Source organism: Acinonyx jubatus, chromosome F2 (assembly GCF_027475565.1).
Source record: "Acinonyx jubatus isolate Ajub_Pintada_27869175 chromosome F2, VMU_Ajub_asm_v1.0, whole genome shotgun sequence".
Classification (NCBI taxonomy): domain Eukaryota; kingdom Metazoa; phylum Chordata; class Mammalia; order Carnivora; family Felidae; genus Acinonyx; species Acinonyx jubatus.
Window position 1 is genome coordinate 1,838,218 of NC_069394.1, and position 24,558 is coordinate 1,862,775.

The 24,558-nt window shown below is 67.1% G+C and overlaps 1 protein-coding gene across 13 annotated transcripts in view; it reads right to left on the minus strand.

The window, feature by feature from the left end:
- ADGRB1 (adhesion G protein-coupled receptor B1) overlaps positions 1 to 20,041 on the minus strand; it is a 79,026-nt gene extending 58,985 nt beyond the window's left edge. For 5 of the 13 annotated variants that reach the window (XM_053208160.1, XM_053208169.1, XM_053208163.1 and 2 more), the window contains exons 1-2: positions 19,870 to 20,040; positions 5,869 to 6,859 (exon numbers count right to left, since the gene is read on the minus strand). In XM_053208160.1, the coding sequence (XP_053064135.1) occupies positions 5,869 to 6,664 (796 nt within the window). In that variant the 5' untranslated portion in view covers positions 6,665 to 6,859; positions 19,870 to 20,040. Of the gene's footprint in view, positions 1 to 5,868; positions 6,860 to 11,969; positions 12,093 to 19,869 lie in introns of those variants that run through there. The other 8 variants (XM_053208167.1, XM_053208164.1, XM_053208161.1 and 5 more) reach the window with 4 other exon arrangements.
- Between the last annotated feature and the right edge of the window lie 4,517 nt (positions 20,042 to 24,558).

The following is a 24,558-nucleotide window of genomic DNA, read 5'->3' on the forward strand; positions in this document are numbered from 1 at the left end:
CCCCAGGTCTAGCTCTGATCCTGGTCCCACACTGATTCCTGGCCCTGATCACACACTGAGCCTTGATCCTCATGACAGATTAACTTGTGATCCCCGGCACAGGATCCCTGTTCCCCCATCACGTTTGAGACCTGGTCCCCAACCTTGGCCATACCCTCACTGCTAATGAACACTCAGGACATGGAAGCTGCTATTTTTGTTGTCATTTTTATTTTTAACGTGGGTCCCCACACACGGCTGACGATGTTTGTTGAGCGAACACGTCCGTGACAGGAGTCCCCGGGCAAGCACTCCTGGCCCCTCAGTGCTGGGTGGCCACGGCGTTCCTGGGCTGAGTGGGCTTCCAGGGGCAGCGGAGGAGTGGGCAAGGCTGGGGGGGTGGGCTGCCCCTCCAGGCGCGGAAAGAAGCCCCCATTCTTCCCCACTCAATGCCCCTCTGTCTCAAAGCCTCATTTCCATCTCATTAAAGGATGAATGGAGCCAATTAATGGCCGCCAGGCAGCCTGGCCACCCAGGAGAGAGGGCCGGCGAGGGGGCTCCCGGCCTCCTTCCCACCCCGGTGCCCCAGCCTGGAGGCTGTGGTCTCCCCAGTCTCGGCTGGGGATGGGGGCGCTCCCCCAGCTGGGCCGCGCGACTTCCGGGTTCCCCAGGCAGGCGGCCCATGTACTTCCCGTCTCCTCCAGCAGAGGGCTCCCCAGTCCGGCACGTGGGGTCAGCCCCTGCCAGTTGCCCCTGCAGGGCTCCCCAGGGGCCCACCGCGCAGTCCAGCTCCCTGGGAGGCCCCTGCCCCCCCCCCCCACCAAGTTAGGGCCTATCCAGGGGCACCCAGGCTCCTCCTGTCCGACCCTCGCGTGGATGTGCAAATGGGGACCACAGGGGACAAGACAGCTCTCTGATGCCCCTCCCCAACCCAACCCCCGTCCACCGGCCCCTCACCCCACACGGCCCGACACTGAACTGATCCTCCAGTGGGGCCCACAGCTCCCCCTGCGAGGGCCCGAGGGGCCAGCAGCCCACCGCACTGCGGCAGGTGCCATCAGGCCTCAGGACGTGGCTGAGAGCCGTGCCCACGGGCCACTCCCCGAGTAAGGACAGGAGGGCTCCTCCAAGCACGTGCGCTAGAGGCACCACCTCCTTTAGCCTCGCACAGACCCGGTTCGTCTCAACCCGGATCACAGAAGGGAAGCTGAGGCTTGCCTAGGTGGCCGGCTTGGCCGCAGCTGCAGGGTTACATGCTTTCTCGTTGCTTCTCTCTCGCGGTCAGGCAGGCGTCCCCTGTCCCGGGAAGGGTGTCCTGTGAAAAGCCTGGTGGCCGAGCCCCAGCTCTGCCATTTGGCGCTGCGTGGCCTGGACACACTCCCGAGTCCGACGGACCCCCGTCTCGCCATCTTTCCGGGACATGGGACCCAAGCAGGGCCGTACCGCTAGGCATCCCTGGCGTCCTGGGCCGGGGGAGCGTTGGGGGGGGGGGGGCTCTGGCCTCAGGGGGGCTCGTCCTGCTGTTCCATCTGGAATGGGCAATGTCTACAACGGGGCCTGAAACCTTGTTTTCCCAGAGTTTTATCAACTGGCCCTTGTGCACTGTCCCTGCCACCCCCCAACCTCCAGAGACATCTGGGGACCCCTTTCTTGCACCCGAATCCCACACCCAGCCTCCTTCTGTAGCCTGTGGACCCCAGAGAGGGGCTCCAGACACTTCTTCCCAAGGGAAGTTGGGGCGGACCGAACTTAGGGTTGGGACGACTCCCGCGCCCTGCAGGGGTCATGTGTGCCACGGCAGGGGCCACCCCAGCTGAGCGTGACAGGCCTGGAGGCAGGGCCGCGTGGCCTTGGGCGGGTCTGGCTCCTCTGCCCAGCGCCTCAGTCTTCCGGCGCCCGCACACGGCCCTGACCTGCGCACCTGGACCCCACTCCCGTTCAAGCCCGACAGCCCCGGCCTGCGCGGGCACACGGAGGCGGGGCGCACGCACACGCGCACACAGGGACACACACAGGGACACGGACACACACACACACGCTTGCTCCCAGCCCCCAGGATGCTGCTCTTTCATTATCTTACATGTCGCTTCTGCAATAAAATTCTTTAATTAAAACATGAATATTTAAAACAGCCCTTGAGAGAAACGGCCCCATCTCACCAGAGGTGGAAAAGCACACAGAGAGACTGTGGGAAAGAGACGGGGACACGGGACACGGGAGCCGGCCCTGCCTGAGAGACCCCGCAAAGCGGTGGCCAGGCGGGCAGCCGGCCGGCAGCAGGGAGGAGAGGGGACAGTTGCTCTGGCCTGAGGAACGCTCACTGGGTCGGAGGCGTGACGTGGCCATGTGGCGTTTGGACAGGCCAGGCTGGGGGAGGGCTGAAAATGGGCCACGGGCTGGCCAGGCCGCCTGCTCGCTCGCAGCTCAGCCGTGCACCGCCTTCTTGGGGTGCAGATGGAGAGGACGTGCCTGTCCCAGCCTCCCCTGGCCAGCGTGAGGGGGCGAAGCTCCCTGGGCACCAGGCTCAGCAGACGAGATCTGGGGTCTGGCACCTGCCCAGCTCGGCTGCAGGCCTTGAGTGATCGCTGTACCTCCTGGTCCAAGCGCCCCCACACGTGCGCACGCGGCCCTCCCAGAAGAGATTATTGTGGGCGAAGCCCCCGGGCGGACCACCAGGAAGCCATAAGCCGGCTCTGACGTCAGCCTACCCCTTACAAGCTGTGTGACCCTGGCTGCTGCCTCAACATCTCTGTGCCTTATTCCAATTCACCAGCGTTCATCAGGTGCCTGCTGCGTGCCCGGTGCTGTTCCACGTGCCGGGGGTTACGTGGATGACCACGCAGGCACACACCCTGCCCTGTGGTGCTTACAACCCGGCAGGGACAGAGAAGGGGGTGCGGACCTAACAAATAGAGGAAATTCTCAGTGCGCTGTGGACAGAGAAAGAGACACAGTGTCTGGGGGCGGAAAGGGGGGCTCTGGCTGCTGCCACTTTACACAGCACGGTCAGGGTTTGTTGAGAAGGTGATGTCTGAGCAAGGACTTGAGGGAGGGAGCCCCGAGGGGATCTGGGGAAGAGTGTTCCAGGCAGAGGGGATGGCCAGTGCAAAGGCCCTGGGGCAGGAGGGTGCTTCGGTGGGCCTATCTGACCGGCTGCTAGAGGGAGTAACCTCGTTACTATGTGGATGCTTCCGGCACAGAGGAAACCCTCAAGACGTGGCTGCTGTTACTACTAAGATAATTTTTAGTCCCAAGGTCCCAGAAGTATCAGGGCCCTCTGGATCCGGGGACAGGCACTGGGGTCCGAGCTATCTCTGGGCCTGGGTGACCACCGTCTGGCCCACCTTGCCCAGTGCAGATGAGCCCCCCGCCGCCCCGTCCACGTGGCGGGCAGTCCCAGCCCACACACACTCCACATCGCCTTCCCACAAGACCGCCAGCCCTTGCCACGCAGCCCCCCGCGCTGAGCTTTGTCAAAAGCGCTGAAATCAGCCCTGCGCAGAACCCGGCTCAAAACACGCACGTGCACCCCCACCTTCCTACCGTCCTCTGAGCACCACCTCCCAACGTTCCCTTTCCCGGAATCTGTGGGCAAGCCCCCCGCCCCAAGCGCCCTCCTCCTCCTGTCTGCCTCTTTGCCCCCGAGCCCTCTGTCTCCCACCTAGTGATGAACCCGAGGCCTCGGCCGCATCGCTGCCATCGTTTTGGCTTAGACGCACTTCCTCCTAGGTGTCATCCCTCGTGCCGTCCAGGAAGGATTAGTTTTGCTGTTTCTGTTTTAAAGACAAGGGGCCTGAGGGGCTGACAGCTGCTGGGATTGGCCCAGGACTCAGGCTGACCCGGCCCTGTGCTCCAGGCCCCAGAGTGCCCCACTCAGATGCAGCCCCACCTGGGAGACCCCCGGGCATCCCACCCTGAAGTCCACTCTGACCTCTGGATCTTCCTCCCCACTGTGTCTCCACCCAGTGCTTCCCCAACCCGGCTGATGTCCTCATTCCTAGCTGGGAATCTGGGGGGTGGGGGTGGGGTGTCTAGCCACCTCCTTCCCCAAATCCTGCTCCTACCCCCCCCCCCCAGACCGGCATCCTCCCACCCTGCTGCTGCCCTGCCCCCCCCCCCCCCCAGGCCAGTGTCAGCTCCCTCCTGGGTGCCGGCCCAGCTGCCTCCCCGTCCCCGGCTCCCCCTGCCCAGTTCCAACGCTCTTCTGCATTTATAGCCTAGGACCATCAGCCTGTGTCACTCTTCTGCTTCAAGCCCCTCGATGCTAACAGAGACCAGCTCTTTCCCACAGGTGCCAGGCCCTGGGGCCGTCATACCCCATGTGGCACGGCAGTCCTTCAGGGGGGACATGGCCGCGGGGGATGACCCGGCCCTCGCTGGTCCTCCCACTTCCCAAACCAGCCGCTGCCCGGCCGCTCTGTTCCTCCGGGTCCCCTGAGGACCACTCCCATTCTGCCACGCCTCAGAAGCTGCCCAAGCCAAGGTCACAGTGACCTACATTTGCCCAGCCCACGGATCAGCCCTTCCAGACTCCTACCCTACGGCTTTCTGCTGCATTCCTGAACACCCCGTCTGCCCCTGCCCCCGGGGGCTGTGCCTGCCTCCTCCTGAGGCCACTGGAGAGGCGCTGGCCTGCCCCCCTTCCCCTGCTCCTCTCCAGTTATGCTCACGGCTTCACGGAGGTTTCTGGAATCTACAGCCGGGACCATGATTGGAACCCTTTGGGGCTTCTTTTCTGCCTTTAAAGACCCTGTTCCGAGTAGGGCGTTGACCTCATTGGCTAAGGGCCCTGGACAATGTCACCCGGCCCCGCAGTGACCCACCCAGCGTGGAACACCCAGCCAGGCCTGGCTCCTGGATGCCCAGCCCCTGTATTCCGCTGGCAGCCCCGAGGTCTGAGGCGGGCTGCCCCCTGCTGCTCCAGCCTCCCAGGGGCGCCCAGGAAACCCCGGGCAGCCCGCCAGGGGTTCTCGACCACCAAGCGCACACAGGACTGACCTCCTGCCTGCTGCCCACCGAGCCCCACCCACCTCCGTCCCCCTTGCCACGTCTTCCACTCAGGCCCCATCTCTCCGAGGGCTGACAGTCACACAGGACGCCCCGACAGCTGTGCCGGGCACCCCGGCACCATCCACTTCTGGCCTCTGCCCTGCCCGTCCTGGGCCTTCACTGCCCTTCCCACCCCCACGGCGCTCACGTGCACCCCTCCCAGAATCTTGAACACGGTCCCCTGGTGCAGGTGACCCTGACCTCCAGGCGAAACAGAGGCCCCACCCCACCGGGGACCCTTCCCCTGCGCTGTTTCCCAAGACGCCCTCCCCTGTTGCTGCCTGCTGCCTGGCACCTTCCCCTCCCCGCCCCCCCCCCCCCCCCCGGCCGCAGCCTCACAACAGCGGGTCTTTGTGGTTGTTTTTTGTCACGGCGTGTCCCTGGCGCCTGGACACCTTGCGAGCGCGGTAACCAGCTGCTGGGTGAATGATCTGTGCCGCCGAAACGCACGCGATCCCCAAACCTCGTCCCCTGGCCGCAACTCCAAAGGGCCCGCCCGGCCCACTTCTCCACGTGGCCCGCAGCCCGAGGGGCCCCCGCAGACCCCGGCCACGGGCCTACTGGCCCCATAGCGTCGTCTGCCTGCCACAGCGGGAGGCCCCTCCCCCAGCCAGGAGTTAAAGCTCCTTGGTCCGCGGTTCGGTTCGGTCCTTCACTGGCGCTCAGCACGCACCTCCGGGGCCGGTGGCGAACACCTCAGGTCGCCTGCCCTCAGCGCTTGGCTTCCCCGGGGAGAGGGGGCTGCCCAGGGGCAGGTGGCCAGGGCAGCCCCCCGCAGAGAGGACCCTCTCCCACCGCCCTGTGCCCAGACAGCCAGCCCTCTCCCACCGGGCCACTCACCTGACACGCCGTCCCCGCCCCGATCCTGGGTCAGGCTGGTGAGGCAGTTCTCGGGGCCGCCGGCCACGCCGTCCCTCAGGCAGACGTCCCCTCGGGGGGTCAGGGAGCCAGAGGCAGGGTCGCCGGTGTCGCCGCCCAGGCAGGCGCAGGGGGTCTGCATGATGCCGCAGGGGTGGGAGCTGCGGCTGCCGGCCAGACAGGCGTCCAGCCAGCGGCACAGCATCTGGCAGGCGGCCCGGCTGGGGTTGCGGTTGCCCACGACCAGGTACTCCACGGAGAAGTCGTCGCCGGGGCTCTGGGGCGCGGCCGGCAGCCCGGGGCCCCGCTCACGGGGCGGCTGCTGGCGCAGCATCTGCAGGAACTGCTTGCTGGCCTGCAGGAAGGCCAGGGGCGCCGAGGGGTCGCAGAGCTGCAGCACCTCGTCGAAGCTCTCCACGCCCAGGTAGGTGCGGGTGGACTCCAGGAAGGAGTCGAATTGGTAGGTGCGGACGCGGCCGGGGCCGCCGCAGGGCACGGGCGCCTTGGCCACCTTCATGTAGAGCGTGTAGCGCCGCGGGTCCGGGTTGCGCAGGGTCCAGGAGCAGCGCGAGGCGTTGGCCGGGAACACGGCGGCCGCCTGGAAGTACCCGAAGAACTTGCCCTGCACCAGCGTGGCGCACGGCTCGGCCCCGGGCCCCGCGTCCGCCCCCGCGGCCGCCCGCGCCCAGCGCCCCAGCAGCAGCAGCAGCAGCAGCAGCAGCAGCAGCGACGGGCAGAGGGTCCGGAGGGGCCCCGGGGCGGCGGCCTGGCCCCTCATCCTAGCTCGCGGGGCCGCCGGGGTTCCGCGGGCTGGGCAGGCAGGCGCAGGCCAGGCCTTGACATGCCAGGGTCCGGCGACGGCGGGGCTGGGCTGGCGGGAGCCGGGGGCGGGGGCTCCAAGCGGGGGCGGGAGAAGGCTCCGGACGACCTAAGGTTCAGGGCCCCGACGCTGGCCTGTGGCCCTCAGCAGCAGCTGGAAGAAGAGGAGAAGAGGGACGGTGTGAGGCCACGCCCCCCCCCCCCCCCCCCCCAGCCCTGGGGAGGCTGGGACTCTGGGCACTGGGGGACCGTGCCTGCAACCCGCCAACGTGTCCACCTGCAGGGGGACGGTGGCCTCCTCCTCCACCTGGGCCTGAGCAGGGAGCGGTGGGCAGCCCCCGGCCGGGGCCCGGGGCCCCGGAGGCCTGGGCCGGGCCTGCCCGGCTCAAACTGGCCACGCGTGGCCCCTGCGGGTCCCGGGGCTGCCTGCTTGCTCATGCCATCATGGCCACGGCGGCCACTCGGCCCATGGGCCTCTGTGTCTCTCCCTGGCCCTGTGGTGGGGGGCTGGGCGCTCTCTCCTGGCCGTCTCCCTCATCGGTCTCCTCTCTCTGTGCCCTTCCTCCTCCCTAGTCCCTGCCCGTCAGGGAGGAGAGTGCAATCCTCACAGAAGGGGAAGGGGAGAGGTCATTCTGGCCATCCCCCGGCAGAGGGAGCGCAGACCCTGTGACAGTGTGATGGGGGTCACTGCCGCCTCTCAGGCAGTCTTCCTCCCCCTCTGGGACCCACTGGCCCCTGGGCCCGCGGCTCTAGGAAGGCAGGGCTGGGCATGGAGTCACCCAGAACCGCACACATCCAGGCCTCGGCCTACACTAACCCCTTCCCTCACCCCTTCTTTGTGACCCACCCCTCCACTTCACGACGAGGACACCGGGGCTGAGAGGGTAAGTGGCTCGCAGGAGGTCACAGTGAGAGGCGGGAAAACCCACACCTGAACCCCTTCGCGGCCCCAGCCTTGTGCCGCTGGGTCCCCTCCCCTGCTCTGGGAGAGAAGGTGCCGGCTGTGTGTCGCCCCCTCACTCCTGGGGGAAGGGGACGCAGCTGCCAGCCCATTGGAGCAGGGACACAGCGGAGCCACCCGGGGCTCAGAAAAGGACGGTGCCCCTGCTGGACCTGCCACCATGTGGACCCCGGTGGGTTCCTTCTGCTTCTGGGCCTCACTTTCCCCAACCATCCCCGGGCTCCTAGCTGGGCCAGGCGCCGGCCCCATGCAGCCACTGAGCCGGTGGGTGAGGAAGACAGCAGCCCCCCCCCCCCAACCCCCCCACCCCTGGCTGCTGGGCCTCCTGGTGCCCGTGGCCTCCACTATGCAGACCTTGCACATGACGGCCGCCTGCCCCCAGGGACTCGCCACTTCCTGCTGCCCAGCGTCCTTCCTGCGTGGGCTGTTGGCGGATCGGGGAGCTGGGCACAGGTGGCCTTGGGCCCTGAGAGGACTGGCAGCCCCTTCGTGGCTATGTGGCCTCGGGCAGTCCTCACCCCCTAGCCTCAGTTTCCTCATCTGTATAATGGGGGAGAAGCCTCACTGTCTCAGCAAGAGAGTAAGATCTAGACCTGGGGGTTTACCCATGTTTGGGGCGGGAGGCAAGGAGGAGGAGGGGAGAGGAGGCGAGAGTGAGGTTCTGGGTCACCAGGGGGAGCTGGGCCAAACCCGGCCCCCCAGGGCTCTTTAGTGGCAGACATTCAGGTGCCCTGAGGAGGGAATTCCCAAACTTCTAATCCTGGCACCTGTCGGCAGGGCTGAGCAGACGCTGAACTTAGACCTTACCTCTGGGAAGACCCTCGTCCCACCTCTAGACCACCTGGGGCCAGCCCTGGATGTGGGCATGGCAGAGCCCGCTTGCCCTGGCCACCTGCCCCCACATTACGGGGACGGACAGGCCATGGCAGGGTCCTACAGCCAATCCCAGACTTGGGAGGTCCCCGCCATCTTGTTGCAGAGGGGTGGCCGTGTGTTCCAAAACCTCATCTGAGCCCCACTTGCACACCCCCCCCCCCCCCAAGTCCCGGGCTGGGACCTAATGTGGAAGCCAGTCCCCGGCCCTGGGACAGACTCTCCCTAACGCCCAGAGGGTCCAGGGGACTCAGCCCCCGTCCCAGAACAATGTCGGCACTGATCCCAGCTTAATGCTCACCTTGCTGCACCCCATCACTACCCCCAGGGGGCCTGCGTGGTCTGAAATGACCCACGTGAGGGCCCACGTCACCTGTGTCCCCTCTCCGGCCCGGACACTCCCTCGGGGCCTCGGGGGGAGGTAAGGGAGGCAGGCTGGTGCAGGGGACGGTGGTGGAGAGGGAGGGGGGGACGCTCGGAAGAGGGGCTGGTTCTGGGGGACCTGGGGGGCCAGGAGCAGGTACAGGAGGTGACGTACACAAGCACCAACCACTGAGGGCCTGTGCCGGGCGCGAGTTCTCCAGGGCCTCAGCCAGCCCCTCTGGAGAACGGTCAGCCATGGGGCTGCGGGTGAGAGCACGGCCCCCGCCTTCCGCACCTCCAGGAGGACTCGGCATTCTGGTGAGCCCCGTCCTGTGCCAGGCCGTCGCATCTGTACAGCAGCCACCCCAGGGGCACCTGTTAGGGCTCCATTTTGCAGATGGCATATTTGGGACCACAGAGGAGCCGTGTCTTGGTGGGGGCCGGTAGGCGCTGAACGCCAGAGCCAGGATCCAAACCCGAGTCTGCCAGTCAGAGCTGGTGTCCTCTGCACCGCCCAGCACTGCCCTGGGGCGGGCAGAACCGGACCTAAGCCTGCTCCCGTCCCAGGCCACGCTGAGGTCCTCCTGGAATGTCTGCCGGCCAGCCCTCCTGGTCACTGGCTCACTCCACAACCGGAGCACCTGCCGGGGGCGGAGGCCCCCCTGCAGCATCCCGCGTGGCAGGACAGAGGTGGCAGCGGGGTTAGAAGCAGGACAGTGCTCCAGTCAGAAGGGTCCCTCACGAGGGCAGCCCGGGCGGCCCATGGTGGGGGGAGTGGGCCTCGGGGGGAGGCAAGGGAGGCACGGTGGGGCAGGGGGTGGTCGTGGGGAGGGAGGGGGAAGATGCTCAGGAGATAGGACAGAGAGGCCCCAGTGGCCAGCTGGGGTATGGGATGTGGAGGGGACACTTCCGGCCTGGACACTGAGGTGGCAAGTGCAGGGGTGAGTGTGTGGTAAGGGCAGGTCAGGGCAGAGCTCAGAGCCCTTCCAGGCGGCGGCGCCCCGAGACCGAGGCCCCGAAGCGGGCCTTCAACAGACTACCAGGGCTGGAAGATGGCCTGTGAGTGTTCAGCCATGGGGTTCTCAAACAGGGCTCCTATGGAGCTCTGGGGCTCCAAAGGGGGGACCCCAAGGGCCGTCAGGGAGCCAGGGCCAGGTGGGAAGCAGTAGGCGTCCTCTAGGACATCTCGGCCTCGAACTGCTCCATCCACGCCCTGGACGTCGGGAAAGGCTCTGCCAGCCAGAGGGCTGTGCCGGCTATGAGGACACCAGCCCGGCCTCGCTTCTCCCGGCTGGGTCGCAGGGCAGAGCTGGGCAGGAGGCCCGGGCTGCCACTGTGGATGGCCCCTGCACCTGCCAGTGCGCACTGTCCCCCTGCCTCTCCACGCCCCATCCCCAAGCGGCTCACCAGGCCTTTCTGGCCACACGAGCCTCCTTTATCCTCATTAACTACCTACCTGACCCCCAACGAGGCCTCGGATAAATGGCCCAGAGGCCCCTCCCCTCTGAGGCTCCTTGCACCAAGGCAGGCCCAGGCAGGCAGAGCGCCGGGCAGGCTTGGGGCACGCTGGTGTCAGGCCCCAGGTCACATAGCCACGGTGGAGGACAGGTCAAGTCCTTCCCAGGCCGGGGCAGTTGGTGCTGAGACAGGGTAGGGGCATACGGCGGGGGGGGGGGGGGGGGAACCTGGCACTCGGGGTGGGGTCCTGGAGGGAGGGGACAGCGTCTGGGAGGGGTCCTGGGACGAGTGGGGGCAGGGCCTGATCTGACTTCATTCCGGGGTCCCTCTGACCGCTGCGGGTGGGTACAGGCAGGGAGAGCCGAGGATGTGGCCTGTGTGGGATCTGGGGGGGGGGGGGGGAGCGGGGGGAGCCAGGGTCTCAGAGACGACCAGGCTTCCAGGTTGGGCAAGTGAGCCATGGGCGGTGGGGGCCCTCACTGAGATGAGGGGCGGATGCGTGCACACACGTGTGCGTGTGTGAATATGCGTGGCTACACGTGCACCTGGGCGCAGATGTTTCCCCGTATTCGTGAGCACACACGTGACCGTGTGCACGCGTGTCTCTGGATGTGTGCACGTGTCTGCATGCACGCACACGTGTAGCATGCTTGCACAAGGACACACCGCAAGAAGAGAGCCGGGCTCAGTGTGTGCTCACCGGGACGTGAGGGGCCGTGGGGTGGACACCAGAGCTGGGACGGGAGGGCTTGCCCGGAGGGGGCCGTTTAGGGAGCGCCCCGTGGCCGGGCCAGAGCCCCGGGGGGCCCAAGGGCCCCTGAGAAGGAGGGCCGGGCGGGGTGGACGGCCGGTGTCTCTGGCAGCACCTCCACTGTGTGTCCCCGGGCTGGCTCAGGCCCCCACCCCAGCCTCACCTGGCACCCGGGCCTCCACTGGCCGAAAGCGAGGCGCTGGGGGTCCCTGGCCGTCCCCAGCGATGGGCTCTCGTGTGGCCACAGGTCACTCCTTTCCGTGAACGCTCACAGTCTCTCCCAGGGCACTGTCTCCTCCCCAGACACAGGCCACTTGTCCTCCGATCCCGGCCTGGGTCACTGAGGCTTTTGTTGCCCACTGCCCCCCTCGGGCTCCCAGGGACAGCGACGACTCACGCCCAAGCCCCCCTGGTTCCTGCGTGAGGGAAACTAACCAAACTGCCCTTGCTGCCAGAAAGTTCCTCCCGGTGTCCGGCCCCCACCCTGAGGCCCGCCTCAGCCCCGGCCCGTCGTCGCAAGGCCTCCCAGAGGCCCGGGGGCTGGCCTCGGGATGGGGGCCAGGGAGCCCTGTGGGTGTCTGAGCAGGGTCGCAGGGTAGAGGCTGCTGGGACGGGAGGTGGGTGACCGTGCGGGTGAGGGACTGAGAGCGAGCCGGGCCGGCACGGGAAGCTGGGGGCCAGCCGAGGAGGACCCCTAAGAGTCACCGCCAGTTCCTGAGTCCCGACCACAGGCTGGGACTGGCCTAAGCTCCACGGGAACCCCTTGTTGGATGTCACGGCCCCGTCGTGAGGTAGGGGCAGAACCAAGCCCCCCGTGAGGCTCGCAGGGTCGCCGTCAGCCGAGGATCCTGCGCCCACCTGCCACACCGTCCCCGATGTCTCCCTGCACAGGCAGGCCAGCGGTGCCCCCGCCCCGACATCAGAAGCCCTGGGTGCCTTGGTTTCCCCGCTCCCTCGGGCGCTATGATTCTCCAGCCCCACTCCAGTCTGTCCCACCCTCCTCCCCAGGCTCAGCGCCCTCCCCCGCAAGGCCCGGCGCACACGCGCAGACCCGCCCCGCGCCCTGCCTCCACATCCCCTCCCCACCCACCCCAGGCCGCCAATGGCATCCCCCGATGCCAGCCACAAAAGGCACTCTGTTGTCCTGCCCGGCCCCCTGAACAGTGCCTGCCTGTGTGTCCTGGGAAAAGGCTGCGCTGGGGGAGGGGTGGGGTGGGCGCCCTCAGCACCGAGGACAGCCCAGGGGCTGGCTGGCAGGCAGGGGCCGGGAGAGCAAGCAGACGAGGCCGTCCGGGGACGCGCGACCGCCCCTGCCCACGCAGCCTGCCCTCCCTGCCCAGGGAGCCCAGGGACCCCTACGGATCCCGCCCGGGCAGTGGCAGCCTGGGCCCCAGGGGGCCGCGTGGGCTCTGGGAGTGGGGGGGGCGGGCGTAGATCCAGGACAACCCAGGACGAGGGGCCTCTGTCCGTGAGCACAGACGCAGGTGGGGCGTGAGAACGTGGCTTCCCACCCCACAGTCACCGTGTGTTCGTGCTCCCAGCCTGTGCGGACCGGGCTCCCCTGAACCCCTCTGCTCACCTGCAGGGAGTCCCACGCCTGCCCCGAGGAGCCCCCAGGTCACACCGCACTCAGCAGAGAGGTAGGGGCAGAGCAGGGAGGCGCCACCACAGGGCCGCGGTGGGGGCCGGGCCCCGAGAGGCCCACCGCATCACCCCGCCTGCCGGCCCGGCCCCTCGGGAAGCCCCCTTCCCTTGCGCCCCTGCCTGGGCACAGGTGCCGTGGCGGGGAGTCTGCCCAAGAGAAGAGAGAAAGGCCCCCCGCCACCCGAAGGGCCGCTGCTGGGGGCTGGGAGGGGGGAACCCTGTGTGGCTCGGCCGCAGCCCCCCACCCCGCAGCCCCACGACGGCGAGGCGGTCTTCACCCGTATTTCACAAGGGAGGCTGACGGACTCCCCGCACCAAGGGTAGCTCAGGAGCTGGGGCCTGGAGCTGGGGGCCAGCTCCCTGACGGGCCTTGTCACGCCTCCTCTTGCCCAGAATCCCATCACCCCAAACCCCTTGCAGGCCTCGAAGCCACGCCGGCGCCAGGAGCTCCGCCCCCGTTCCTGGCCGGCCCGGCCTGGGGAGCACTCCTCCTCCAGGACACCGAAGCGGCCTGCGCTCGCTCGAGGGCCTCACCTGCGCCTGCCGCCTGCCCGGCCCTCCCCAGAGTGGGCGTGTCCTGCATCCCAAGCGCGCACGCCCCCAGGCACGCAGGCGCAAGCGTGCAGTAGCATGTGCGTGCACACAGCCAGCCTCTCCCGGAGACAGTCCTAAGCGGGGACGCGACGGCATAGGTCCCAGAGTGGGGGTGGGGGACTCTCACGAGGAGGGGGTGGCTGACTGTGCTCTCCTCTCAGGGTCCGCCGGCTTGGCGCCCCGGGGGGAGCCGCTGAGCCCCGAGGCTGCCCTGGCCCCCCGGCTGCGGGCCTGTGAGTGATGCCCCGATCCACACCCCCACACCGGGATCTGTGCTCCCCGGGTCTCCAGAGGGAGGGGCTCGTCCGAGGTCACCTGCCCAAGGTCGCATGGGAGAGGGCAAGGGGACAGCAGGAAGGTCGGAAGAGGGGGTCAGGAAGGGGCCCGGGGGCACACCTAGGCCCTGGGGCCGCTCTGTGCTGAGGCTCCAGGGCATCGCGGGCGGCCCGACTGGGTGGCGTCAGCAGAGTTCCTGACCGCTTGCGAGGGGGGGGCGGGGGGCGAGCAGCGACCGGCACTTAGCCTGCACCTGCTTCGTGGAATTGAGGTCCTCCGGCTCCCAAAGTCCCCTGTACCTGCTCCAACAGCACAGCTGGGGCGGCAAGGCTGACCGGCCCGTCCCACTGCTCAGAGGAGCAAAGGCTCCCCCAGCTGGAGGCTGCACCCGGGGCCTCCCCCGACCCCCCCGGGGTGACCTCTCCCCTCTGTGGGGCGCAGCTGAGGAGGAGGACGGCCAGCGAGGGTGGGGCCGGGGCTCAAGGTCACCGCCTCTGCCCACGGTCCCCCAGCTCTGGAGGGAGGCGGGAGCAAGCAGACGCGGTGCCCCCCCACCCCCGGCCCCGAGCAGGACGGTGGGGCCCACGGATGGACAGGCCGGGTGCTGAGGAGCGGGTGTGGGTGCAGGGCGGGAGTGTACCTACGTGTGCACACGGTGTAGGAGGGAGTGCATGTCCGAGGACAAGTTGGGGGGGCTTTGTGCGGGTGAGGGAGCGTGTGCGTGTGGCGTGAGTGGACCGCGTGCAGGTGTGTGTGTGTGTGCAGGCGTGGGTGTGCGAGTGGACGTGCTGCTGTCCACAAAGGGCTTCTGGAGGCGCCACGTGTGAGGTGGGGACCGGGGGCCGGTCCAGCTGGGAGCAGGGGCAGGGGTGGCAGAAGACGCGCTCTCCCGCCTGCTGATTCCCTCTCCTTTCCGTTCAGGTCTTGCAGCCATGGTCACATGCCTTTCCCAGGGCACCAGATGTCACCCCCCCGCCGGATCAGGTCCGTACCAAGTCCTGCCCTCGACAGCCCCGAGGCTGCCCTGCCTTCTGCAGTTCTAGGCTCTCTGGGGCACAGGGCGGCGAGGCTCCCAGCCCTGAGTCACCAAGTCTCAGAGAAGCGGCTGCTCCAAAGTCACCTTGCCACGCGGGAGGGAGGTTGGGGCCATCAACTCCCTTGCAGGCTCAAGCCTTAAAGGGGGGTGGGGGTGGGGGTGGACGGAGGCACAGGCTTCAGAGGGTGGGGCCTGGTGCTCTCTCCACACCCCCCCCATCTGGGTGGAGGTCAGTGATGAGACCAGGCCATCCCTGGGTGGCCCTGCCCACCAGCCCTCGGCGTCTCCGCCTCAAAGACCTTCAGCCCTGAGACAGCCCCCCAAAACTGCCTGGGCTGGGGCTCAACTCCAGTGCCTGCCCTGGAGCCTCTCCTGGCTTCTAGTGGTTGCTGGGGCCACAGAGATCGACGGGCTGGAAGACGGGTGGCAGGACAAGCACAAAGATAACGGAGGTGCCAAAGGTGATAACTGGGAGTGGGAGTGTGGGGGCGTAGGGGGCGGGGTGTCGGGGCACGGCGGGTGAGCCGGGTGCCCATGATGTACACTGAACACTTCCACTTGCCCATGCAAGACATAGGCAGTTGTCCTGCCGAAGCACAGAGCATTCTGGAAAGACAACAGGGAGTCACTAACGGGGTCACTCGGGGCAGAGGACCTGCGTTTGGGGGCAAGACGGAGACTCCTATTTGCTCCCTAGCCCTTGGTGCTTCTTTAATTACGAGGCAAGGGTCCCTACGGAGAAGGGGGACAGGGGAGGTGGGGGCAGAGCGGGACAGATGTGCCCCCGTAGCACACTTTGTCCCTGAGCCCGTCTTTGCCTCACCCTGCGAGCAGGACTGCGTCCCCCCGCACCCCCAGCTGAGAACACCGAGGCAGGGAGGCTCCTCAGCACCTGGTGTCAGAAGACCCGAGCCCAGGGGTCTGCATTCAGCTCCCTCTGCGGGTCGTAGGGGCTCCTTGCCAAGACCTGTCCCCTGCGGGGAGGGACTCAGGCTCCATCCCCGGCGACTGTGCGACTGAAATGTTTTCCCCACAGTCGAGCAACACAGTGGGGCCCAGAGTCCAGGGCGTCCTGTGCGCTTTTCTTTATGGGATCTGTGCACTGTGACGATGACGTGGGGGGGTCTCGGGTGGGTCAGGGAGGTGGGCATTTTGTCACGATGGCTGCGGTCTGCAGTGCAGGTGTGGGCACCTAGCGTGACTAGGCGTGTTCTGCCTCCTGTAACCCCGCTGCCCGCAGGGGCCCCCCGCCGTTGGTCGGGCCAAGTCACCACCCCTATTTAAGATCCCCTCGGTACTCCCCCAGCTCCCGGGACACGGCCCAAGGCCTCCAGGGCTCAGGTCTGGCCCGCCTCCCCCTGCAGCCGCCGTCCTGCCATTCACCCTCCTTTCCAAGTCCCGTCCGTTCCTCGCAGCTGTCCTGTCGCCTGCCACAGGGCCTTTGCGTGGCTGTTCCCTCCCCTTCACCACCACCCACCCACCCCTTCTGTGGGTCCCCATTAGCCCGTCGCTTCCTTGCAGCAGCCTCCGTGGGAGCCCCACATCTGGACGCCTGCAGGCTTCTCCTTATCCTCCACCGTCTAGAGCTGATTCACAGAGCTTGTCAGAGCCTTTTCACTCCCAGATTCCCGTCAGCCCTCATCCTGCGGAGGGGGGGGGGGCGTGCCCTCCTCACGGCCCTCACTGCACCCCCAGTGCAAGGGTACACACGTGGGCACCCACACGTTTAGTGTATGTGTGCACGAGGGCCCCCGGGCCATGCGTGTTTACCCAGCAACCACGGCTCTGCCCTATGGCGCAGCTGCAGCCAGGGAGGCCGGAGGTGGGAGGGTTCCAGAGGACAATGGGAGAGTGTGGGTTCGCCGGCACAAATGGGGTTACCGAACCCCTCCAGGTGCGGGGTCTTCACGACAGAGCTTTAGTCTCCGGCCCAGCTCTTGCGCACGGAGCCGACCCGGGGCCCGCCCAAGGGTAAAATGCGGCTCACTTCAACACAGCCATCCGGGCTCACATTCACGGCAGACCCGCACCGCGCCACGCACACAGATGTGACAGTTTGCATGCCTGCACACACATGCGGGCAGCGTGCACGGCGCACATGGACACAAACACGCTCGCCCGTGGCCGCGCACCGTGCGCCGGGGCACGGGGGCCGGGCGAGCCGGGAAGAGCCAGGTGACGGGGCCGGCCCGAGACGCCAGCGAGCGGCCCCGGCGGGCGGGCGGGCGGCGGCGGGGCGCCCGGCGGGAGGGCGGGGCGGCCGGGGGCTGCCCAGGATGGGGCGGGCGCGGGCGGGCGCGGAGGAGACGGAAGGGGCGGGCAGGCCGGCGGGCGGGCGCGGGCGCCCTCTCCCGGCCGTCCGGGGCAGCGCGCCGCCCTCTGCCACCGCCACCGCAGCCCCGCGCCGGCCGCCCGGGCCCCGGCCGCGAGTTTGTCCCCAGGGGGCGGGCTCGGGTCCCCGGACCCGCTCCGGGAGGCGGGGCCGGCCAGGGGACGAAGGCGCCGCGCGAGTCGGCCCGCGCGCGGCCGCTCGCCCGGGGCCTGCCGGGGCCGCCTGCCGGCGAGGCCTCGCAGCCGAGTGTCCGCAGGCGCCCCGCTGCCTCGGGACCCGGCCGGCCCGGACGCCGCAGCCCCAGCACGCTGCGGGCCCAGCGCGTTGGATCGCGGGACGAGCACCAGGGGCCTCGGCTGGAAGGGCTCCGGGAGCACAATCCGTGCTCCCATTGCACGGACGCGGCCGCCGAGGCCCGCGGCGGGCCGGGGCCCGCGGACAGGGGAAGGGACCTGGAGGGCTCGGCAACTTAGCCGTGTCCCCTCCCCGCCCGGGGTCGGCGGAGTGCGGCGTGAGGCCGAGGGCAGCGAACCGCCCGGTGTCCGCCCCCGCGCGGGAGCGCGGCGGGGACAAGCGCCCTTCTCCGGGGTGCGAGGCAGAGAACGCCCCGCTCGAGCCCCCAGCGCCGTGCCCGCCCGCGGAGCCGCGCGCCGCCGGGGCGCATTCCCGCCGGCCTCGGGCTCGGCCCCCCGGCCGCCCGGGCTCCGCGGCTCGCGGGCCGTCCCCCGCCCCCCAGATGCACGCGCAACAAGTCTGAAAGCAGCGCGGAGGAGCAGCGAGCGAGCCGGGGAGGAAGGCGGCGGGCTCGGCGCGGGGCGCTCCGGGATCCCCGAATGCGCGCAACGTCCGCCTCCAGGGACCGGGAGCGGGTGGCGGGTGCTCGGGTGACTCGGCGGGCGGCCCACGTCCCCTCCCTGAGCTGCGACTCTGCGCGGGCGGGGGCGCGCCCGAGAGCCCCCGCCCCCTCCTTCGGCGGCGTGACCTTGCTCGGGTACTCAAAGCCGGAGCCGGCGGCACCCGGCGTCCGGGCGCAGAGTTTCTCCATCGCCCGCGGTCGGGGAGGGAGCGGCTCCCTCCCTCGACCTCTTTCGCCGCCTCCTCGGCTGCGGGGGTCGCCGGGGAATGGAAGTCTTCAGGGTTCTAGGAGACGCCATGGCCGCTGCTCCAGACCCCAAAAACCATATATCACCTCCCGGATGCGACAAGGGACCCCAGGCTCCGGTTCCTCCCCCCCCCCCCCCTCCACCGCCCGCGCGGCCGCTGCTCAGAGGGGGTGTGTGTTTGTGTCTGTGGGGGAGGGCACCAACGGTCTCCTTGGGTCCCGAGGGTGGGGTGGGAGAGCAGACCTCCGGGCCACCTCCCCAACACGTCCGCCAAGAGGCTCTTCTGGGGCGGGGGTGCGCGCCCCCTGCCCTCCCACGCGCCTTCACGCCTTTCAACTCCTCCCGAGTTGCAGCTAAGGAACCCCTGCCCCGGACCCGGGGGAACCGGGCGTGATGGGGAGTGCGCCACGGGGAAGGGAGCTAGGGTGGGGTGGGTTAGGGCTCGTCAGGTCCCAGGCTGGGTCCTCGCGCTCCAAGAAACTTGGAAGCCCAAAATAAAAGTGGGAAGGGTAAGGTGCCCAGTGGGCCGGGGCCTGGCTGCCAGGCTGGGCTCTCTCTCTGAGCTGCCTGGGAAGTGACCCAGCGGGAGCCGCTGGGGCTCGGCGGAGGGACCCGGGCTCAGAGCCGCAGCCTCGGACTCATCCTCCCGGCCGCCTGGCTCCCGGCGATTCTCATCTTCGCCGCCCCCTCCGAGGCAGGCCCGAGGCGCGCGTTGCCCGGCCCAGGGGGCCACAGGGACCCAGGAGAGGGTGTCTGGCTGGGCCCGGCGCCCCCAACCTCCCCAGGAGGGGGCAACGCTCATTCCTCGAGGCAGCTACCCGCGGCTCCCAGAGAGAGCAGCCGTGGCGGAGGGCCGGCGGCCTCTGTTCGCTGGGGATGGGGACCGACCGAGGAGTGCCGGGCGCCTCGCCTCGCTGCCTCGCAGGGAGAGGGAGCAGGGCAGACCCAAAGTTCGAAGCGGCTTATCCGCGCGGCCTGTCCGAGCGAGTGGAAAAGAAGACGACAACGGAAAGAGCCAGGTCGTTTGTGTTGGGGGGGTGGGGAGGTGGTGGGGGGGTGGGGGGCACTAGGGTAGTCCTCCGCCGCTTTGGGGTGGGGGGAGAGAGCCTCCGGGGGTCTCCAAAGCCAGAACCGGTCTAAGGGTGAGGGCTGAGGGGGAGCCTGGAGGCTTCGCACCGCCGCCCGGGGGCTCTGCGTGGGGGGAGGACACCTCGGGCCCCTACGCTGTCTGTAGGGGGCTCTGAGGGTGGTGAAGGGAAGGAGGGACACACGGGGGTGTCTCTCCTCAACCTACCTGGGTCTGTGTGTGGCCTTAGGGGTCACATCTGGGTCCCCAAGACCCCTGCCAGCATCTGTCTGTGTCGGGGACACAACGGGAACGCCTTCTCCAGCCTGCCCCGGGTCTGTGCATGTGACGGGAGGGATGCCTTCCCCAGCCCAGCCTGCCAGGCTGGCCAGGCTGCGTGTGTGGACTGGGGGGAGGTGAGCAAAGCCAAGGAGCCTCTACTACCTACGTCCAGGGTCGCCCCCTCCTCAGCCCGCCGGGTGCGGGCACGCAGAGACCTGCCAGATTCCCTGGCTGCCGCTGGAGGAGGCAGGGGGCTGGGGGGGGGGGGCGTCCAAAGTCCCGAGCTCCGAGCGCAAACCTCGGAGCTGCGAAGCCCCAAACGGCGAAGTTAGGAAGTCCGGGCGCCCGCCCCTCCCCCGACCCCCTCCCACCCTCGCCGCGCCCCCGGCCGCCGGCCCCCGGTCCCCGGCCGGAGTCTTCCTTACCTTCCTCAGCAGCAGCGGCACCGCCGGCGAAGACTTGATCCGGCGAGTTGCAAATCCCCAGGAGCGCCCCGCGTCGCCGGCGGCCGAGCCGGGCGCCCGACCCGAGGAGGGGGGGGGGGGGATCCTCCTGCCGCCGCCGCCCCCGGCCCGCTCCAGGCCTAGCCGGACGCACCCCGGGGTGCCCCCGCCGGCGCACGCAGGCCCCCTCCCCTCCCCCCCGCCTGCTGGAGCCCCCCGGGCGCCGGGGGGTCCGGATGCCCGGGCTGCAGGCGATGCGGGGCGCGCGGGCCCGGGCCCGGCCAGGACGCGGCGCGGCCGCCTGTGCTCCCGGCTCGCCGGCTCCGCGCTCGCTCCGCCGGGGCCGCCGCCAACGCCGCGCCCGCCGCCGCCGCCGCCTGCGCCCGCCGCTCCCTCTCCGGCCGCCGCCGCTCCGCTCCTCTCGCCTGCCCCGCTCTTCTCGCCTTTTTTCCCCTTCCTGAGGGGGGGGGGGCGAGCCGAGCCGAGCCGGGGGCGGGGCGGCGAGGGGAGGAGGAGGAGGAGGCCGAGGACGGGGAGAAGGAGGAGGAGAGAGGCGAGCCGCTTCCCCCCACCGGGCTGCCGGCGCTCCCCAATCTCTTGCTCTCTGAAACTGGATCCCGAATCGGGAGCCAGAGACTGCATTACGGATTACATCAGGCTTTATAGAGCTTCCAGATCACACATTAGAGGGGAGCGCGAGCGGGGGGCGGGGTGTGGGGGAGGGGAGAGAGATAAGGGGGGGGTACGGATAAAATGCACACACGCGCGCACACCGAGGAAAGCCTAGCTCCTGCCCCAGGCAGAAGGAACACCAAGAGTTGGGTCTCTGCTCTCTGTCTCTTCCAGGAGCCGAGGAGTGGCTAGTCACCGCCTGGTTGGTGGGTGGATGGATGGATGGATGGATGGATGGATGGATGGATGATGGGTGGGTGTATGGCTGGGCGGGTAAGTGGATAGATGGATGGGTGGATGAATGGATGGGTGGATGGATGGATGGGTGGATAAATGATGGGTGGGTGGATGGGTGGGTGGGTGAGTGGATGGATAGATGGGAGTGGATGGATGGATGGATGGATGAGTTGACGGATGATGGGTGGGTGGATGGCTGGGTGGGTAAGTGGATGGATGGATGGATGGATGGATGGATGGATGAATGATGGGTGGGTGGATGGCTGGGTGGGTAAGTGGATGGATGGATGGATGGATGGATAGATGGATGGATGGATGAATGGGTGGATGGATGGGTGGGGGTAGGGTAAGTGAATGAATGCATGACTGGGTAGGTGGGTGGATGGGTGGGTGTAAGGTAAGGGAATGGATGTGTGGGTGGGTGGATAGCTGGGTGGGTAAGTGGATGGATGGATGGATGGATGGATGGATAGATGGATGGATGGATGAATGGGTAGATGGATGGGTGGGGGTAGGGTAAGTGAATGAATGCATGACTGGGTAGGTGGGTGGATGGGTGGGTGTAAAGTAAGGGAATGGATGTGTGGGTGGGTGGATAGCTGGGTGGGTAAGTGGATGGATGGATGGATGGATGGATAGATGGATGGATGGATGAATGGGTAGATGGATGGGTGGGGGTAGGGTAAGTGAATGAATGCATGACTGGGTAGGTGGGTGGATGGGTGGGTGTAAAGTAAGGGAATGGATGTGTGGGTGGGTGGATAGCTGGGTGGGTAAGTGGATGGATGGATGGATGGATGGATGGATAGATGGATGGATGGATGGATGATGGGTGGGTGGATGGGTGGGGGTAGGGTAAGTGAATGAATGCATGACTGGGTAGGTGGGTGGACGGATGGGTGAGAGGGTGGATGGGTGGGTGTAAGGTAAGGGAATGGATGTGTGGGTGGGTGGATGATGGATGGATGGATGGTTCAATGGTTGGATGGATGAGTGGATGGGGGGATGGACAGAGGACATACAGGTGGAGGGAAGTTGTAGGGGCTTGTGCATAGACAATACAGGCACATGGAAGGAAGGATGAGGTAAGGGGGTGTAGAGGAAGGAGGTGTGTGGGAGGCTGGACGGACCTGAAGCCTGGAGAGGCGGGCAGGATATGGAATGGAAGGGTGGAGGGCGGGTGCATGGAGGAAAGAGGCAGGAGAGTGCGGACTGAGAGATAGGCACATAATCAGAAGCACGGCGGCGTGGTGTGCATGCAGGGCCGAAGAGGTGGGGGGGGCCTGTGAGGGTTGGCGGGGAGGATGCATGGGGAGGCGGATGAGAGTGGGTGGTCGGTTGAATGGAAGGAGAAAGGAGTTATGGGCAGAAGGTGGAGTCAGAAGCACAGACTCTGGACCCCGTCCAGAGCATCAGAGCGGGGGAGGGCCGACTGGTCCTGTCCAGGTTGGGTCTGTCCAGTGTGTGCTCAGGGGACTCCTAAGAAACACTGAGGGAGGGGCCTTGGAGAAGAGCCAGAGGCGGCGGGTCTGGAAGCAGGCCACCGTAGAGCCAGCGTGGCTGCCCACACTCACCCCTCGCCATTCTCACCCCACGCCCATCCTCCTTGGACCTGGTGACAGTGGGGACGTCCTGGGTCTATATTTGGATTCTGTTTTCCATAAACTGAGGGAAGCGGCCCCTTTAGCTGCTTTATCTTCCGCCTTAAAGTGTCCATAACCCCTCTTCTCCGGGGACCTGTAGCCAGTTACCCACAGGGGGCCTCTCTAGAATGAAATCCAGAGTCTTGGAGGAATGACCTCAGGGAAATTACTTCCAGATTCTTCTCTACTGGGATGCTACTGCCTCCCAGCTCCTTGCTCTTTTTACTCAACTTGTGGTCCACTCTGAATGCAAGATCCTCTTTGACTCTGCTTGAATACTCAACACTTTACACACCTTACCGTCTTAGCGCTTTACCACTTCTGCTCCTGCTGTCCAAGCCCACTCTCTGGTGCAGCTGTCTGCTTTTCTCAGCAGACTCAGCGGGACACTGAATCGGGGTGTCGTCGTCGTCACCACCAAACGTTAACTCACAGTCCTCGCTGTTCTCGACCTGTAGGTTGGCATCCAGCCCCGTACTGTGCTCCTCGTGACCATCACCACGACCCCCGGCCAGTGCCACTGTAGCACCGTCACCGTCAGCACCCCCCTCACAAGCGCCAGCCCTTGGTGGGGAGGGGGAGGGGAAGGCAATTCAAGACGGCTTGGGCGCCCAGATGGAGCGCCCTCCGGGGGTGGAGCTCTGTCCAAACCAGTCCCTCCTGCAAGGCCAGCCTGGGGCCTAAACCTCCCCTGGTCTCTCCAAGGGGCTGGTCGGGAGGGCCGCGGAGACAAAGACCACAAGGCCGCGGAGGGCCCTTCCCGGTACAACCTGCAGGCAGTCTGTGTCTTGCCTTCCCTCCCGAGGGAAAGAGCCTTCCTCCCCAAACCCTTGAACTGGGGGAAGACATGGGGGTGGTGCTGGGTGGGGGGCTACCTCCGGGGCCCCCCAGCAGCGCCCGCCCAGCCTTCGCATGGCCAGTTCTCCCTGCAGCGGCCTGGCCTCCGTGTCCTCGTGCAGTAGCAGCCCACGGCCACCAGGGGGCCTCTGCTATTAGGCCATGAGGCAGAGCCAAGGGTGCTGGCGGCTCTGAGTCAGGATTTCAGGGGCCGCTGTGCCCACCAGCCCTTCTCCCTGCTGAGGGGGGAGGGGCAGCCATCCCCCACTCCTCTGCTTCCGGGCTTGGTCCCGGCTCCCAGGGCAAGGCGGTGTCCCCGTAGACGGGGGCTTCGCAGGGCCATGCCAACCCCCCTCCTCGTACAGGGACTCCTCGCCTCCTTCCCTGACCTGCCCCTTTTAGAAAATTGACCCCTTGTTGCAGTTCCCGATCCAGGATCCAGATAGATCGCCCACCTGGAGGCAGAGAGGACCTGTACCCCTCATGCTCCTCCCCAAGGAGGGACAACAGTCAGCTTGGAGCCTGAAGATCAGATGTAGGTAATTCTGCCCATTGTCGATCGTCCTCCCGACCCACCCCCCAGCTGTCAGCTCCATGACCTGAAATAAAGAGGGTCACATTCAACCCACGGCAGCCTCAGTTTCTCTGTTGGTGCATAATGATCTTTTCTCAGAGCCCAGACACTCCCAGATTCTAGAGCTCTGAACTGATGGCCACGTTACCAGAAATTTGTTACCAATTTACATCCAGCAACCTCTTCCTAGACCTTCGACCCTCACCACTTGCACCTAACACTGGGGGCCCGGCCACAGCTGGGAGAAACCCTGGGTGGACAGGGCAGCTTGAATACATGGTCCTCGGCTGGCGTTACCTTATCCAGCTGGAAGCCGGCTTCCAGAACCTCCTCATACAGCCCGAGGGGGATATGACACTTGGCACCTAAAAAGCCCTCTTCATGGTCATAAACCAGTCCCTGACCACAGCCATTGACTCAGCTGAGACTCCTAAATGACTCTGAACTCATTGATCACTGACCCTGTCACATTCTGAGCCCTGACCCTGGGCACACACTGGCCCCTGACCTTGGGCACGCTCTGGGCCCTGACCCTGGTCACTCTCTGGGCCCGTTTCCTCGTCAGGTTTATGCATCCGGCTCTTGAGCAGCAAGGCTGAGCCTACCCTGTACAGCATCCCTGAGGGATAGAGAACGGATTGTTGCAGGGCTGGGAGGAACCAGCGTGGAGCCACAGGAAACACATCTTCGGGGCCTGTCCATTTCCAA